General features: G+C 39.8%; 1 protein-coding gene across 1 annotated transcript; it reads left to right on the forward strand.

The window, feature by feature from the left end:
- The first annotated feature begins 2,649 nt into the window (after positions 1-2,649).
- FBXO5 (F-box protein 5) lies at positions 2,650-16,202 on the forward strand. The gene is made up of 5 exons (XM_069069640.1): positions 2,650-3,460; positions 11,026-11,752; positions 12,598-12,688; positions 13,878-14,057; positions 15,179-16,202. The coding sequence occupies exons 1-5, from the start codon at positions 3,346-3,348 to the stop codon at positions 15,428-15,430; spliced, it is 1,365 nt and encodes a 454-aa protein (XP_068925741.1). The 5' UTR covers positions 2,650-3,345; the 3' UTR covers positions 15,431-16,202.
- Positions 16,203-17,735: the final 1,533 nt, after the last annotated feature.

The following is a 17,735-nucleotide window of genomic DNA, read 5'->3' on the forward strand; positions in this document are numbered from 1 at the left end:
GAGCACAGCACAGTGGGCTTCATTAATCCATTCAATCAAAAAGTATTTCTTAAATGCCTACCACATGCCAGGCACTGCAACAGATGCCGGGAACAAAGACAAAAATAAAGCACCCCTCCCTTTATGGAGTTGACATTCTTTTAGAGCTCCAGGTCAAACTAACAGATAAGGAGATAACAATTGGAGGAAGATGGCTCAAAAAGTACTCGTGGTTGCTCAGCCAAAGCCCATCTTCCCAAAGAAACCTTTCCACATTCTCCCTGAAAGCTAGGGCTCTCCTTCGGAGCATCACCTCCAAAGGATGGTGTATTTACAGCTGTTTGCATGTTGTCTCACCCATTTGAATGTGAGCTCCTTGAGGGCAGGCCTCTCTTTTCCTTTTCTTTGTATCTACAATGCTCAGCACAATGCCTAGAACATAGTAGGCACTTCATATACGATTGCTGACTGACTCCTCGGAGATTTCATTGTGCTCTGACTACAGCAATAGGTTACGGACCAGGCTTGTGATTTCAATGTTATGGGGAATTCCAGGATGAAGAAACTCCCTCTACCTTCTCCCCAACTTATAGTATTAGAGCTGTCTATAACAAAGGGGTTAGGTAACTTGCCCAGGGTCACACAACCGGTATGTCAGAGGCAGTGATGAGATATGGGTTCTGGGAGTCCCCTTGAGCTCTGATTAAATGGTATGAGGCATTTGCATGAGGCAATAAGCCTTACTTTATGGCTGGGCCCACACCTCTGTTACTAGCCTAGCCCTCCATTGTCCCACCCTTGAGCCTATCAAAATATCAATCCAGGCTTGAACTGGCCTAGCCCACCATAGTCTGTAGTCTCTAGGTAGCCTCCTGCAACTTCCCACCCTTAATTGATTTCATCTGACTTCTCCTGAAGACCCTCCCCAAACTCCTCAAGACCACCCCTAGATTCCCCCCACAACTTTATGTATATAAGATCCCCTCTTGCCTCCATGTATGTGAGAGCGCCATAGAATGACCTAACACAGGCTTATTCTGTGTCCAATACAAGCGAACCTTTAATAAACTACTTTTCTTTGGCTAAGAAGACTTGAGTGGAATTCATTCAGTAAGACCCAGCGTGTTGGTATTTTGTGGTCTCCAGAGCAGCCCTAACCCTCTTTATGGGTAACCTCTTCAGCAGGACCTGACCATGTCTATCTGGTTCAGAGGTCAGCTCTCCACTAACTACAACCATGCTGCCTCTCATTGTAGGAACAGCAACTCAAAATCCTGCCAGCCACCAGAGTTTAGGACAGCAGAAAATGGCTGGCACTTAGCCTGGTACCAGATGAAAGTTTTCTTTTTGGCTTCTGGCTCAAAATTTTAAAAAGCAAACAATAAAGCAAAAATAAAACAAAACAACCCAACGATGCCCAGAAAAGCAGGGGCCCCTTCCAGCTAAGTCTTATAACCTATCCCAAGACCTGGCAACTCGGTTTGTATTTTGACCCTTGTACTTTTAGTATCTGTATCATCTTAGGCAAGCTGACATCTCTGGGTCTGTTTTCTCATCCGTTGAAGTTGGATTAGATGATGTCCTCATGTGTAGAGAAGTTGGATTAAGTTACATTCTCTATATGTTAGGAAAAGTCTCTCTAGCAGTCAGTCCTCCTGTCCCCCTCTGCTCCAGACAGCTCACCTCCATTCCAATCAAAGTGACTTTGCTACCCCCTACCCTAAGCCCTCCGGAGCTCTCTCATCCATAAAACTAATTTACTTCCATCTACTAAGCACCCTGTGGAAAGAACACTGGGGGGTTCTGCATCCTTTGTCCCAACAACCTACACTGTCCACACCCTCAGTAATCGAGGAGATGGCATACACTAAAGCAAGGTGACCTAGAAGCAGTTAATCTGAGCAGTGGAATGAAGTCAAGGAAGACTGGAGTTCCAATACTTAGCAGCTGTGTGACCCAGAGGAAGTCCCTGCCTTTGTTTCCTCAAATATAAAATGGGGATAATCATAGCACCGACGTCCCCTTATATACGTGTTCGCTGTTATTATGATTAACACTGACAACACAAAATCGTGGATAGGATGGGGGCAGTTTTCAAATCGGGTGAATCCCCTTTCACCAGTAAACAGTCTGATTTTCCAGGGTCCCATCTTCATTATTGGTCTTGAAAAGTGGCTCCTGGAGTGTATAAATTGGGAGTTAAAGAAGCAGAATATTAAATAAAATCAAAGCGGTTCTTTCTAGAGTCTGAGGATTTTGCACAGATATCCACAAAACAACAGAAAAAGAGACTTGAAAATTGTAGTAAGTTGCCGTTTCCCTCCAATTACACCCACCGGCCCCGCCCCTCCCGCCCGATTCAGAGATCTTGGGCCGGGCGCCCGAACAGGCAGGCGTGGGGAGGTGCCTTAGGCTCTTTGGGCCGGAGTCCAACTCTAGGCGGGATCCCCGCCCTCTAGTTTGGCGGGGTCGATTGCGCGGGACTCCCAGGGCGGGGCGAACCAGGAGAGACTAGGACTGCATCCGCCCCGCGCCTCCTCCTCCTCCCATCAGAAGCGCGGGGGATCCAACACGCACGCGCCACCCCGCCAACTCTCAAGGCACCTGGCGCCTGCGTAGTGGGAGTTGATGGGGGAGGGGAGGGAGAGCGGGAGAGAGAGGAGGAAAAAGAGAGAGGTGAGCTCGTTTGACAGAATAGGCCGGGGAAAGGCGGGGAGGGGGCGAAGGAAAGGAGGAGGGAGGCGTGCGAGCTCCGCGAAGAACCGGACTCACAAAAAGATTGACCGGAAACGCCCCTCTGACGCTCACAGAAGCTATCACCTGCTGAAGGAGAAAGCCACTGCCCACCCACCATGGATTCTCGAGCTGGAGCTGATGCTACCCGCAGACTGGAGCAGGAGCATACAAAGAAGCCTGATGCCATGAATTCTGAGTTGGTCCTAGCTGAGGGGCGTGCGTGCAGGTTGGGCTGCGCGCCACGTGTGGTTGAGCCGCCCGCCTCTTGCAAGCCCCGCCCCTTGTGCTCTCGGTTCCTGCATCTTTCCGGCGCTGCAGAAACTGTGCTCCAGAGATGGAGAGAGGCGGGGCACTGTCGGCATCGGCCCCGCCTCTTGCCGGTGACCGCCGCCGATTGATTGGCCGGCGATGGAGGCTTCCCCTCCTTTCGCCTCCCTATTGGCGGGCTGGTCAGACCGCCTGCCATCATTGGGTTTCACGGATTTGGGCACCAAATTCAAAGATTTTAAAAGTACCAGCTGGCGCCTTTTACTAGGTACTGCTCTGGTGCAGCCGGTGCTTCTCCTGCCTGCTGTTGGAGGAGTCTTTTCTACCTGAGCGTTGTTTCGCTCCCAGCGCCTAGGTCTGGGCATGAGCCGCCACCGCAGTCGCTGCTCTTGCTGCTCCTCACCTCTTTCGGCTGCATCCTCCTGCTGCAGCAGCCTGGGCGCCGTTACGGCCGCAGAGTCCCCGCGCCCGACTGACAGTGAGTATCTCAGGAAAGAGGGCGCGATTCGGGGCGCGCGGTCCCCTCGCGGGGGTGGAGCGGGGATGGATGGGGACGATTCCCCCCCTCCCCAGGGACGAGGCCGCGAGCCAGGCTTGGGGTGGTTGACATCTAAGGGGGTTTCTGGGATATGGAACTGGGGTGGGAGGGAGAGGGGAAGAGAGGGAGCTGGAGCTTGAGAGAGGGGATCGAATGGGGGCGGGGGGGGGCGGGAATGAGACTTGGGAGACCCAAGAAAGATAGCGGGCTTCTACCCCCTCCAAACTGGGCTGCCCTCTTCCCTAGGGAAAAAGGAGCCTGGGTAGATCCCGGTGTCCCTTTTCCGTCCGGCGGGCAAGTCTCGCCCCTGGAAGAGGCGCCAAATGCCCCTACTCCCTTCCCCCACCCCGGGCCTCCTCGACGGGGCGGCCAGGCCACCTCGGATCCGAGTCCGTCCCGCGGGGAGCCAGGAACCCCGAGACCCTTGGTCCCCCAGAGCTCCCCGGCGATGGCTTCCCTCCCGACCCAGGGCAGCTCCCCATAGCCAGGGCGCCAGTTTCCCCACGGTCTCCCGCCTCTTGCCCCCTCAGGGCCGTCCCTGCGGGCCCCTCAGGCCGGGTCCCGTCCGCTCCTCAGGATTCGTGGGCCTCACTTCCCTCTCCCGCCAAATGCGCCCAGCGTTTGGACTGAGCCTCCCCGGGGCAGGGGCCTGAGGAAAGGGTTAAATTCCTCCCTCTTGCCCTAGCAAAGCTTTCTCGCACCCACGGGTGCCGAGGGAGGGTTTTTTTTTTTTTAATTAAGTGAAATTTTATTCGCCCCGTATATTAGCTTGATCTCCATTTAGCCATTTCCTTGGGAGGGAAATACCTTATCTCCCTGCAGACGTGTGTGGAGGTGGAAAAGTCAGGTTTCCCTCCTAATCCCGAACTGGGGTGGCCTCAGCCTGAAAGCACTAGAATAAACGCTATTTCTTACCTCTGTTGCTCTCCCCTTGTTGGGGGCGTCCACCCTTTGGGCTGTTGTTGTTTTTCTTAATTTAACCATTTTACTTCAAAAATGACCACAAAGAGAAAAGTAGATGGTTAATGATACTACAGTAATCGATATTCTGTGGAGACTTCCCCAAAAGAGGGGACTAGTCCTCTGAATCAGGAAAATGACAGTACACTTGTATTTCAAAGGGAATCTATAGTGTCCCTGGGTGATTCAGAGACTGTTGAGATGGATATTGATTGCCCTTCTTACTTAGTACTCTATAACAGAAGATAAGGCCTGAAGCATAGTAGGCACTTAATGAGTCTCTGTTGATAGGTTGTTTGGCAGTTAAGGTTGGCAAGGACAAAAAACCCAAATGGGGGTGGGATGTTGGGTTTTAGGGGTCTTTTTGTTTGTCTTTTCAACCTGGAAATGCTTTTGAAAGTGCATCGAATAGGGAACCTTGTGACTTTGATCATGGATGATATGGCAGCTAGTGGCAACCAGGCCCCTGAGTCATGGAGAGACCATGCTCATAACCAGACACATGGTGGTTATCTATAAGGAGCTTTTAAGAAATATAAAACATGAGAGCTTTCCTGAAGGGTCTAGAGGTTTTATAGACTAAGGTGTTGAATTTGCTAAAGAGAATATTTTTCATAGTTTCAGAGAATAAGTTCAGTGTCAGATCTAACATAGAACACAACCAGTGAAAGGTCTAATAAAATGATAATGAGAAGGGAGTTGCTGAAATACATTTTGCTGTATGATATATTTTTGTTGCTATTAAATGTTTTAAAAGTAGTAGTTCCTAACATCTTATGTACCATGCATTACCATTCTGCATTTTTGTTTAACGGATTATTACTGATGACGGAACTATTATGTGAGGGTCCTGGGAAATTTATGACTTTAAAGAAGCTTCCTTATAGTTAAAATGTTGGGAACCACAGTTTTATTGGGTATATTGGTTGTTGATGGTGAATGATAGGTGAATATATAAAACTGTCTAGTTCTTTTTAAAGCCTTCAACAAATAATTACTAAGGACTAGAATAAATGCTTTAAAAACAAAAACCTCTTTGTCTCCCAGTTTGTTGGGTTTTTAAAATCATTTTATTTTAGAAGTGACCACAAGGAAAAGGTGAAGAGAATGATTAGACCACTGGAGGGAGAGCTGGCTTTTTCTAAGTGCTCTTGCTGCTCCTAATCCAGTAGGGGGCGGGGGTATGACACTTAAAAATAAAGTAAGCAATTTATGCTTCACTTCAATTCTGAGCTATGCTGTGATTTTCTCCCCTTTTCCAAAAAGTAAAAAAAAATTAGCTATATAAATAGGGAAATGTCAAGACACCGTGGTTTTATATGTAAAGTGATCTAATAAAGCATCTCCAAGACAGAATGCTATAGTACTAAATGCATTCTCAGCTACTTAACAGCCATGTGACCTTGGGCACATCTTTCAATCTTAAAAATTAGAAGAGACCTTTGAAATAATTTACTCTGTCTATTTACAGATTAGGAAACTGAGGTGATTAGAATAACTTTGCCTAAGGTGGCACACTGAGTTGTGACTGTGCCAGGGTAGAACCCAGATCTCCTAATTCCCAGCATTTTTTTTTTTTACTTTATATCTCTGAGCTTTAGTTTTCTGCCCACAAAATAACAACTGCTCTGCTTATTTTAAGGGATAATTTTGAAAAAAAAATCAAATAATATATGAAAGTGCTTTGAAACAAGTAAAATTTTATGTTCAGTAAGGTATCAGGTGCAAAGTGTTGGCATGAGATTAAGATATAATATTTAATTTTGACCAATCTTAATTTAAAGCAAAACTTAATGAATTTATAATTTTGGAGCCTGGGTGTTAAAAATTATAGGAGTTAAGTGTCACAACTGAGGAAATTAATATTGAAGTACATTCCTGCACTATACATTTTTAAAGCTGATGCCAGGAGATAGTATAGATGGGGAAAGATTAGTAAATACCGCCTTTACCCCCATTCTTTTCTGATGTTTGATCAGAAAGAGGAATATCCCAAACCTTGCCATACCATACCATATTCAATTACTTTAATTTCCAGAGAATACATCTTAAGTGAAAAAAATTCATCCTTAAAGCTTCCCCATTTCTGTACAGGGCATCAACATCCTTACTGTCACCCAGATTAGCAACTTCTGAGTCATTCACTTTTCACTGTGCTTTTCTCTACTTACCAAGCCCTAGAGATTCTCATCCATTCTCTCTTCTCCATCCCTTCCTCTACATCTCATCCCTTTCACATCTCTCCTTTGTATTTATACCTCTTACTTGGACCAATATGATGGCCTCCTAATTGCTCTCCCTGCATCCACTCTCCCCCTTCTCCAGTCCATCATCCATACCATTGCCAAATTAATATTCATAAGGCAAACCTGGCCATGTCACCCCCAAACTTGAGTGCCACCTATTACACAGATCTTTCCTGATCCCCCAGTTCTTAACATTTCTACTTCTCTAAGTTACTTTTTGCGAGTCCTTTTATTTACTTATGTATATGCCTTACATTCCCACATTATAAACTTCCTGAGAGTTAGCTCCCTGGGAGAGGGACTGTCTAGGATCTATATAGTTATAGATATTTATGGAGCACCTGTTCCTTACTAAGCACTGAGGATACAAAAAGAGGCAAAAGACAGACCCATGTCCTGAAAAATATCACTATGTACTAGGGGAAACAACAAGCAAACAAGTATGTACAGTGAAGAGTTGAGGATAACATTTAGGTAGCAAGACTGAGGAGCTGGGATGATAGTGTTCGTCTCATCAGTAATTAGAAAGTAGAAGTTAATAGGGGAGAGTTGAGCAGAAAACATGATGGATTCTGTTTTGGACACTTTTGAGTTGTTGCCTCCATGGAGCTTACAGTCAAACTGAAGAATGAGATAGACTATAACAAGACCCTTGTGAAAAGGGGGTACTTGAGTTCCTCTGAGTGAAAGATCTCTCAATTCCTATGCTAGGAGATTTGGGAAGGCTTCCTGGAAGGAATGGCATTTAAATTGGGCTTTAACATACATAAAAGAATGTAAATTGGGAGGGGTGGGGGGTAGATTCCAGGAATTGCTAATTACTTGAGTGAAAAGAGAAAGGTGATAGGAAAACATTGTTAGTTGATGGAAAGCACTACTGGATCGTGAATAGTTCTGATAATGAATCCCCAAATTCACACTATTCCAAGTCATAATTATATCTAAAAAATGGTTAGTTGGTTCCTACCCAAAAGAAATATGCCGTGAAAATAATATGGAGAGCCAGTGAAGATTTTTAATCACTGTCCAAAGGAAAGCCCCGGACACCTAAGTGGACCCTTTATAGGTGACCATGCAAGTCCTATAGGATATTCAGTAATGTATTATTATCTGTTTTTAGAGGAAGCATCTGTGTTCTTGTTATTGCAAATCCAGTTGAGCTTTGTCTCTGTAGATTGGTTTTGTGACGTTTAAAGAACTGATTTGCTAATTTACTATACAAATTCAAAATGGGTACTAGAGCACCTGAGGCATTCCTAATAATTTGGTTTGATTATTTAAGTACTTAAATTCTACCAGGGTACCCCACCCCTTGCTAGTTGCTCTTTTGTTCAGTTCTCTCCTCTTTCTACTTTCTGTATCTTGAATCACACTCATCAGAAGCAAAGAACTTGAAGGACGAAAGAAGCAGGTTTGAAACCTGTGTTCCTAATACTTTTTACTTGGTTCATTATATGGTTTAGAGAGTGCCAGAGATGAATTCCCTCTGCCCCTGTTGATAGGATGGAAGGATTTCTCTCACTGAGTGAGAGTGGTTCTAGGTTAATCTGTACCTAGAATTAAGTATATGAATAGAGAAACTGGGATATAAACGATACTGTGAAAATACAAGTAATAAGATTCAACAACTGATTATTTTATTTTTGTTTTATTATATTATATAAATGCTAGTTATTGGTCTTATTATGAATTCCAACTCCAGTACTCTTTCTAAGCACTCAAAGTTCTATAGGAATACAATGGTAGAGAAAGATTATTTTTAGCAGTGTTAAAATTAGGGAAAGCATGACATTTACAAAATCAGGGTGACATTTGAACTGTGCTACCTCCTTCCTTGGGTTATTAAGGTGAAACATATTTTGAAAATTTTTGAGTGCTGTGTATTTTTTTAAGCAATTGGGGTTAAGTAATTTGCTCAAGGTTACACGGCCAGTTACTTTATGTGGGTGCCAAGTATCTGAGGCCGGAACCAATCCTGGGTCTCCTGACGCCAGGGCTGGCTCTCTCACTCATTGCACCATCTGGCCGCCCCTTGAGTGCTATATTATTCACCATTATGTTGATGGAGAAGATTTCAACTAGCAGCAAAAGATACTCTCTCCTGATTCCAGCTTGCTGAAATCTGCAATTTCAGAATATATTCAGGAAGTAGTAGATCCTAGAAGAGGTCTGGCCTTGAAAATCCTCTCTTTAAATGGAATTGGTTAGCATAATATCATTGGATCCTTTATCTAGAGCTAGAAAGGACTTAAGAGACCATCCTAATACCCAAAAATTTCACAAGTGAAGAAATTCAGTCTCTAGGAGGTTAAATGACTGCTCACAGTCATGGTGGTAAGCATAAGGGGCACAATTTGTACCCAGGTCTTATAACTCCAGAACCATTTGTTATTTTCGCTTTGTAGTACAGTGTTCTTGATGTATAATAAAAAGAAATGAGCTTCATTTTGAGAAATCTGCATTGATAAATTTAGAAGGAAAACACAAGTCAGAATTCTTCAAAATAAGGATCATGTTGCAAGTTTTATTTTTGAAGACATCTAATTATGAGACTGTATGTACCGTGTTTCCCCGATAATAAGACCTATCCTGAAAATAAGCCCTCCCCTTACTGTGTAAGATTCCTCGAAAATAAGCCCTATTGAGATTGCTACTGTAGTGAAGGTGATCCCCTGCGCTACACGCTACATTACGGTACCCTCTGTATGTACCATCCCCCCCCCCCTTCGTGAAACTAAGCACTCCGCACGCCACGCTCGAGCTGCATCCAATCAGAGCTGCAGCAGTGAGCTTGTCATCCTGTTCTTCCCCAGTGATTTGCTTATTGAATAAAGGTACATTTTTTGGTTCACATTTACCTGTTTATTAAAATTGCTGTCAATGTTCATTAAAATAAGCCCTCCCCTGAAAATAAGCCCTGTGGTGTTTTTCTGTCCAAAAAATTAAGACAGTGTCTTATTATCGGGGAAACAACGGTAGTTGTAAATATATTACAATAGTCTTTGTGTGTTCAATACAGTAACTGTTATGCATAGGTTAATTAGTAAACTACATATTGGTCACCTATTTTGAGCTATTTTTTTATTATTTAAAAAAATTTAAGAATGGGAAGTCTCTTGTCTGGCATTCTTTACAGGAGATAATGATACCCTGGAATCCAAAACTTTGTATGAAAGATACCCTCTTCTTCCCAATGAATAGTGTTGTGGTATCAGAACCTTTACTTTGTTTACTTTGTCTAACAAGAATTTATAGCACCTGTTTTGTATCTAACACTGTGTTGGGCCTGGGGAATACACAGTGATTGTACTGGAGCCAGATGATCCATCCCTAAGGTCTTAGAAATTATCTGATATTATTATTTGATTCATCTGAATTTTGGGAGGAAGATCTTTCTATTAGAGTGCTCCTGACAAGACTGAAATTGTAAGGAAACAGGCACTTCTCCCTTGTAAATTGTCCTCAGAGCATTCTTCTGAATTAAAGCCCAGCTTATATCTTATCTCAGGTTTCTAAATTGTACTTTACACAACTGAACCACCATTCTACCTTCACTGCCCTCCTCAAAATTCTTTACCCACAAAGCAGTTCCTGTAGGGAGGATACCAGCAATAGACATTCATAGTGGTACCTGAGTTGATCGAGCCTTGAAGGAAGGTAGGAATTGCATGATACTGGGGTGGAAAAGAAGCATGTTCTAGGCAACAAGTGAACCAATTTGACTATATAAGAGTTAGGTAGACCAGTGTATAGTAAACCTGGAGAGATAAGACTAATACCAGATCATGATGATCTTTAATAAACATACTACTGTTTTCATTTTCATTCATCAGCTAACCACTGGAGAAATGATCTTAGCATTGTATCTGAATTAGAAGTTTGCCTTGTAACAGTCTAATGAAGATACAGTTTCCAGACAGTCTGTGTCTAAAATCAAGGACTGCTTAATAAGCTTGTAGAAAAGTAGAGGTCCCTATCATTAAGGAGCTTATAGGAGACATAACATCTAAAAGGTGTGATTAAGGTAATGAAAATAGTTATAGTCCGTAACTTGTATGATTATTGTTATTTCCTTACAAGTTATACCTCTTGTACATCATACAAATAGTGATCACAAGGATACATACACACAAATATATATATATAGGCCAAACTTTTCATTTTATAGATGAGGAAACTGAGGCACAGAGAGGCTATGTAGTACAAACTACAAATAAATGCTGATGGAATCTTAACTGTATTTTTTTTTTTTGTTTTGTGAAGTGATTTGATTGAATGTTTTTTTTCTTTTCTTGGCAGGATACAAACAGGAGAATAAAGACAGCAGTCCTAATTATTCTGTTAAAATGAAATGTGATTTTAACTGTAACCATGTTAATTCTGGGCCTGCATTTGCAATGCCTGAGATTAACAAAAAACTGGAATCTGGTACTCCTGAATATTTGGAAGATTTTTGTAAAGACTGTATTAAAGATGATAAAAATCTATCTTATACTGGACCTCAGAATGTGAGTCCCAGGATTGTAGAACTGAAAACTGAAAATGGGCCAGTTCACAACAAGGAAAATCAAGCACTACAGAGGCTTGATGCTTCAAGTGAATTAGAAGAATTGGAGAGCAGTAGACTTTATGAGGACAGTGGCTACTCTTCATTCTCTCATCAAAGCAGTCCTGGTGAAAAGGAATATAACAGCCTTCTGTTGTCTCGGAATTTCATTGTCAGCCCCAGACCCTGCCTTCTACAGAACCAAAGTACTGAACAGTTTCCAAATAAAAACTTGTTGCCAATCCTTCATTTTCAGGAAGTGGTTTGTTCGACTTTAAAAAAAAATGCCAAAAGAAATCCTAAAGTAGATTGGGAAACAGTTGAAAGAATAGTTGCCCAAGGAGATTTTGGACTACATAATGTAATTGGTAGGAAAATGGGCTTAGATCGACTGGATATTCTTAGTGAACTCTTCCAGAGGGGACTCAAACATATCTTAGCAAATATTCTAAAACGACTCAGTGAGATGGATTTGATTAAGTAAGTACCCTTTTGCAAAGATGTCTAATGGTGCTATGTTATGGTTGTAACCTAGAGTGGAACTTTGGAATGATTGTTTTAACTCATGTCATTCTGAAGCTTAATCTGGTTCCGTGTTTCTGATACTTTGGAGTAGGGAAAGAAAGAGCGATTCGCTAATATGCCTTACATCATATTTGAGGACCTCTCCAGGAGAAACCATGTAGATTATAGGATACCCTCTTTTTTTTTCTGTTATAGAGCCTTATACAAACTCCAAGGTGGATATGGTACATGATCTCTGGGACTATTAGTTAAAATTTCATCAGACCCAATTAACTCTTAACAATTGTTTTGTTATTTCTGTATTAGCTTTTATGAAAATTCTTTTAAAAGTCTGTGATTTCATTGGTATAAGTATTCCTTTCACAGACACAGATTGTAGTCCTTATACTATAGCTGATATCCTTTATGAATTGCTGTGGCCAAAAAATATTTGACCTCTGATTTTCAATTTTCTGGTGGTGAGCCTCTCAAAACAACTAAATTGAGCTTCTTACCATACTTACAGAACATGAATGTCTTTACAGTTTGGTAGGATCTGGCATATCTTTTAAGAATCCATATTCACTTCCTATAGAGTGAACTTGAGTTGGAGATTTGGACATATTTAGTCCCAGTCAAGGCAGTAATGTATGCACTATAGGTCCAAGTACCTAACAGCTAACTGCAGTGTATATAGATATATATTCAGAAAAATGAAAACTATTTGTAGAAGTAGGATTAACTTTTTAGTGTCATTGTTTTGCTAACTTTTATGAATATAACTATTGGAATAAAATAATTTATATTTGTACTTTTATCAGTGTGGCCAGAGTGAGTGCGACATGGAAGAAGATTCTGAAAGACAATAAAGGAGTTTTCCATTTATATAGTGCAGCAATGAAAAAAGCTACAGTAAGTTTTTACAGTTAATTATTCATTTTTGTTTATATTACCAATTCCTCATTTTCATTGTAAATAGAAAACTGAAACCATAGATAATTAGAAATCCTAAATAATCTTGAAATTCTTCAGCCTGTATTTATTCCTCCAAACCTCTTGCCCAAGTGCCCAACAAACAAAATTTAAGGTTGATGTTAATTCCTGATGGCTCTTCTTAGAGTGAGCAGTTGGAATGACTGAAATGAGGAAGCAGGTGGGAAAAATTAAACAGGTTTTATAACCTATGAACTAGTTAATCAGAAAGATAGTGAGGAAAGAACATTGGCTTTAGAGATAAAGGAATTGGTATGAAATCTTGCCTTTACCACCTATCTGACCTTGAGTAGATAAGTCTCAACTCAACTTCTGGGCCTCAGGTTCCTCATCGGTAAAATGTAGGGGTTGGGTGACTTGTGAACTCGTAAGTCCATGAAAACCTATAAGTCAATACTAATTTTTATTAGGTTTCTACTATGTGTCAAGTACTATGTTAGACACAAGTAGACTTTTGTGGAATTTACATACCACTGGGGTAATATATTATGTGGCCTATGATCCTAACGTACACTTGAGAAGTGACAGTAATCCCTCAAAAGGATTACATATTCTATATTTAGCAAAGCATTCATCAATATATACAAGACAGCTACATAATAAAAATTTGTCAAGCCATTTCTGCCAAAAATAAAACAAGTTTAATTATATACTGCATTTTATGATGAAAATTTGAGCTGATTGATTGCAGATTGTTTAACTTTTTAAAGATGGAAAATTTGGAAAGGAAGATACATTTCCTGGGCAAGATCCTACAGGCTAAATACCCTGACTGGTAGCCGTATTGAAATATGGGTTGTCAAAACCATAGTGAAGGATCACTTAAGAAAGCTGTAATTGGCTAGTATTTCTGCCCTATCCACATCTGAGATTTGAGTAGGAAACAAATAAAAAGAATTAGAGAGAAAAGTTATTTGTATAATATTTGCTTGCTAATTTTGAAAACATTTTTGTATACTTGGTGCATTTGAGTAATATTCTAGGTTAATTTGGGGAAATCTTTATTGGCTCTGGCTATACTTTTTCTAAAGGATTGTTAAGTATATCATTCTCAGTGGCAAGGTAGTGATGCTGTTTCACTAACTCTTTTTCTAACAATTTCTCATAGGAAAGTAGTGCCAAATTTTCAGCTCATGCTGCAACTAGAGAATATGTTCTAGTCAGGGCAGCATTGGCTTCTGTCCAGAAATCAACAACCCAGGTTACTAGCCCATCCAAAAAAGGATCTCAGCCCAGATTATCTGATCAAGGAGTTTCTACATATAGCCGACACACTGAGTTTTCTGAGGTAATTCTTTCTTGTTGATATATTAATAGTATAAAGATAGGAACATGGGCATTCTAAAATGGAGAAATCTGAAGGCACAAATAAATCCATACTGAAACCCAAAGTAGTTATTAGCACTAACAATTAGTTATTAGCAGCCACCTATTTAGAAACTGAGTTTATAGTACATGATTATTTCATGATGTGATTATTGGCCTCTGCCTTTTCATCAGATGCATTTCTTCTGTTTTCCCCTAAATTCTCCATTGGGATTTACCAAAATCTCTGGAATCTTTTAGTGTTGGGCATGTATCTTAGGGTACCAACAATCATAGCTGGAAGAGAACTTAAAGGCATTTAGTCCTATCTTTAAGTCACTGTAATCCTTGGCCCCCAGTTTCCTAAAGAGGAAAAGATTGGGGCAAGTGACAGGACCAAGGTTCCTCTTCCATTCCAAGCATTCTTTGTATGTAGTACATTCTATTATACTGTGTGGTGCAATATCTGCTCCACTAGGTGTTTTCCATTTCATTTTTGGATGTTTAATTCTTTTGAGGCTGGTGTTTTGTGATTCAAAGCTATTAGTGTCACTGGGAGAATAATGATATTAAATGGGTTATGGGGGCAGGGGGGTGTGCAATAAGCAATTTAAGATTGTGCTTGAATTCAGTCAACAAGTTGCTTTGGTTTTGTTTTTTGCAACTGGGTCTCCCCTTACCTCACCCAGCCTAGAAATTCAACAACCATTCATAATTCTAGTCTCAAAACTGATTGGTATGGAAGTTTTAACCTTTACTGCATTTTTAAAGTGCTCGCTCTGGCATGACAAAGACAATAATGAAATTTTTTTTTCTTTTAAAGGACTTACATGTTTAACCATGAGTGATTTGTCCTAGAATGAGCATTATTTTGTTTTCTTTCCTCCCCCCGCCCCCACCCTCCAATATTTTGTTAGCCAGTCAATTTGTGTTTATTTTTCTAGGAAAGCTTTATATGACAACCCACTTCAAGAAATGGGTGAAAAAAGCTCCTGTGAGAGTTGTAGTTTGTTCCTCTGACACTTTAATTTTGCTCTTTATGTAGTCATAACTATGCTATAAAAAAATTCCTATACTGATTTTTTAACATGAATTTTTTTATAGGTTGCCAAGACTTTGAAAAAGAACGAAAGCCTGAAAGCCTGTATCCATTGCAACTCACCTGCAAAATATGATCCCTTTTTGCATAGGGCAACATGCAACCGAGAAAGCTGTGGCTTTGATTTCTGTACAAAATGTTTATGCAGCTATCATATCACCAAAGACTGTTCAAATGAAAAACCCCTAAAAGCAAACTCCACAGTGGGACCTCTTCCTGGTAGTAAAAAAAGCAAAAAGAATTTGCAGAGGTTATGATCCTTTGTTATATCAATTGCAACTAGTAGACTGTAAAAGTTGGATTGGAAATGTTATATTATGGCCACCTAAGACATCACCTATGGTTCTGTTTGAAGTCTTTGTTTTAAACTTAAAAAAGTATATTATTTTTTTCAATTCTACATGAAAATCAGTTTTAAAGAAGACAAAACAAACTTCAGCGAATTTTTGGAACTTGGTAGCTTTGGCATTTTTTTTAATCCTACTGCATTTATTACCAAATGAAAATCTCAATACAAAATTCTGAATTAAATTTTTTAAAAAGCAGAGGGTACAGCCAGTTAAGAATGGAATAGGTTACAGTCAAAAAGCTTCATCTAGAATATCTTCATAAATGTACTTTGGAGATTCATATCAAAAAAATGCAGTTTAGCTAACTCTTGAAACATGTTATTCATTTTCTCAAGTTATTTTAATATGTAATACCTAAGTTTAAAAATGTGTTTATATCCTCATGCCTTTTCTATTTTTTGAGACACTTTTATTTGACTTCCAAGTAAAAGTAACTACAATTGCAATATTCAGTAACAGGAATCTGTCTATATAATTGTTTTTTGTCCTTTTTCAAATGTTTTTTCAATGTCAGTGAGTCTGAATTTCCAAATGAAGGGGAGGAATGTCTGTTACTGTATTGTCTTACTTTCTTCTTTAAAATCTGTTTTTAAGACTTTTGTACATTTGTTATATATTTTTTCCATATTTTATTGTATGTGCTTGTATAATAAAAATTAAATGTTCCATTTAAATATAATTGATTGTTTTGTAAGTACTTCAGCTGAATAATAGAAACTATGTTCTTTGTATGACACTAACACATCTACCCTCTCATCAGTACTACTTTAAAATGTCCTATACAAAATTTTTTTGTGGCAGAATCTGAATTGTCACTATCGACACTAATTATTTAATTATTACAAAGTACGACTCTTTCTATTTTCTAATATATATCCAAACTTCCCCAAGTATACTTAGTGCTGATGAAATAAAATCTATATAGGTTAAATATATAAAAGGGCCATTAAGGATAAATTATTACTAAAAACTTGAATATGAGAAGTGATTAATTGCCACTACTCTTAAAAAGTTTGTTAATTATAGGAACAAAAATATACCTTTACCCATTCACAAATTAAGAAATCCTTTGTGACTATTTGGTGTAGTTCCTTATCTACTAATTTAGATCCGAAAACCCATAATCTCATCAAGTTACACAGAGCCACAAGATGGTGCTCTTGTGACACTCAATAATTTTATTTTTCTTTTACACAATGAATTTTAGTTTATTGTTGATCAAAAGTACATGGCCAGGCTGCAAATTTAAGCTAGAATTTTTTTTTTTTGAGAGGTTAACTGGCTAAAAACATTTATATATCAGACACATTACTCTGAAGGCAGGAAGTCTCAGTGAATGGAATAGACTGAATCTTTCAAAAATGTGTAGAAATGAAGAACACTAAATAAAAAAAATGAAAGTTGATAATTAAGGGGGAAAAAACTAGTGATAATAAAATGAGCACATTTTGTGCTATCTATCTACAACTCATTGAACTCAATCAAAATGTTTTCCATAACATGAAATAAAAGACTAAATCCTCTTATGGAAGCACTTAGCAATTGTAGATATTTATGAGGTATCTTTTTCTTCAAAACTTATTCTAATTACCGTCCATTTAAAATATATGCAAAGCATGGCCTCAAAAACCTTATAAGCTAAAATCATTTAATAGAAGAGCCAGAAGCAATCCACAAAGACCACCTAGTCCAATGTTCTCTTCAGATAATAGTTTCCATTTGTATGGGACTTGAAAGTTTAATAATATATATATGAACTTGGCACATAGGTGCTTAGTAAATGCTTGATGATAGATTGATTACTAATAGATGAGTACTACAGGGTATTTCTCCAGCATCATTTTATACTTTAGGCCTGAAGTAATATTCAGATTTTTTTTTCTTTGTGGCTAGTTAGGCCAAACTCTTTCAAGTGATATTAGATCTCATTATGCCCTGAGTCGATGAAATCAGCATCATGTCATCTGCAAACAAGAATGTGTGAAGATTTCACCATCTATAGAAACTGCCTCTTGAAACTGGAAGATGTGAAGTACCTCTTCCATCAGTAACAGATGTAGTGTGTGAGGAATAGCAAATAGACAAGTATAGCTAGAAAGTTCTTGAAGGGCAGTAATTTGTTTAAAGGCCGGAAAGATAGGAAGGGCCAGGTTGTGAAGAGCTTTGTATGCCAGACAAGTTTATATTCAGTCCTACAGGTAATAGAAAGCCA

This window comes from Petaurus breviceps, unplaced genomic scaffold (assembly GCF_028583685.1).
Source record: "Petaurus breviceps papuanus isolate PSGF00001 unplaced genomic scaffold, PetGlider_PUasm1.0 90784, whole genome shotgun sequence".
In the NCBI taxonomy this organism is placed as follows: domain Eukaryota; kingdom Metazoa; phylum Chordata; class Mammalia; order Diprotodontia; family Petauridae; genus Petaurus; species Petaurus breviceps.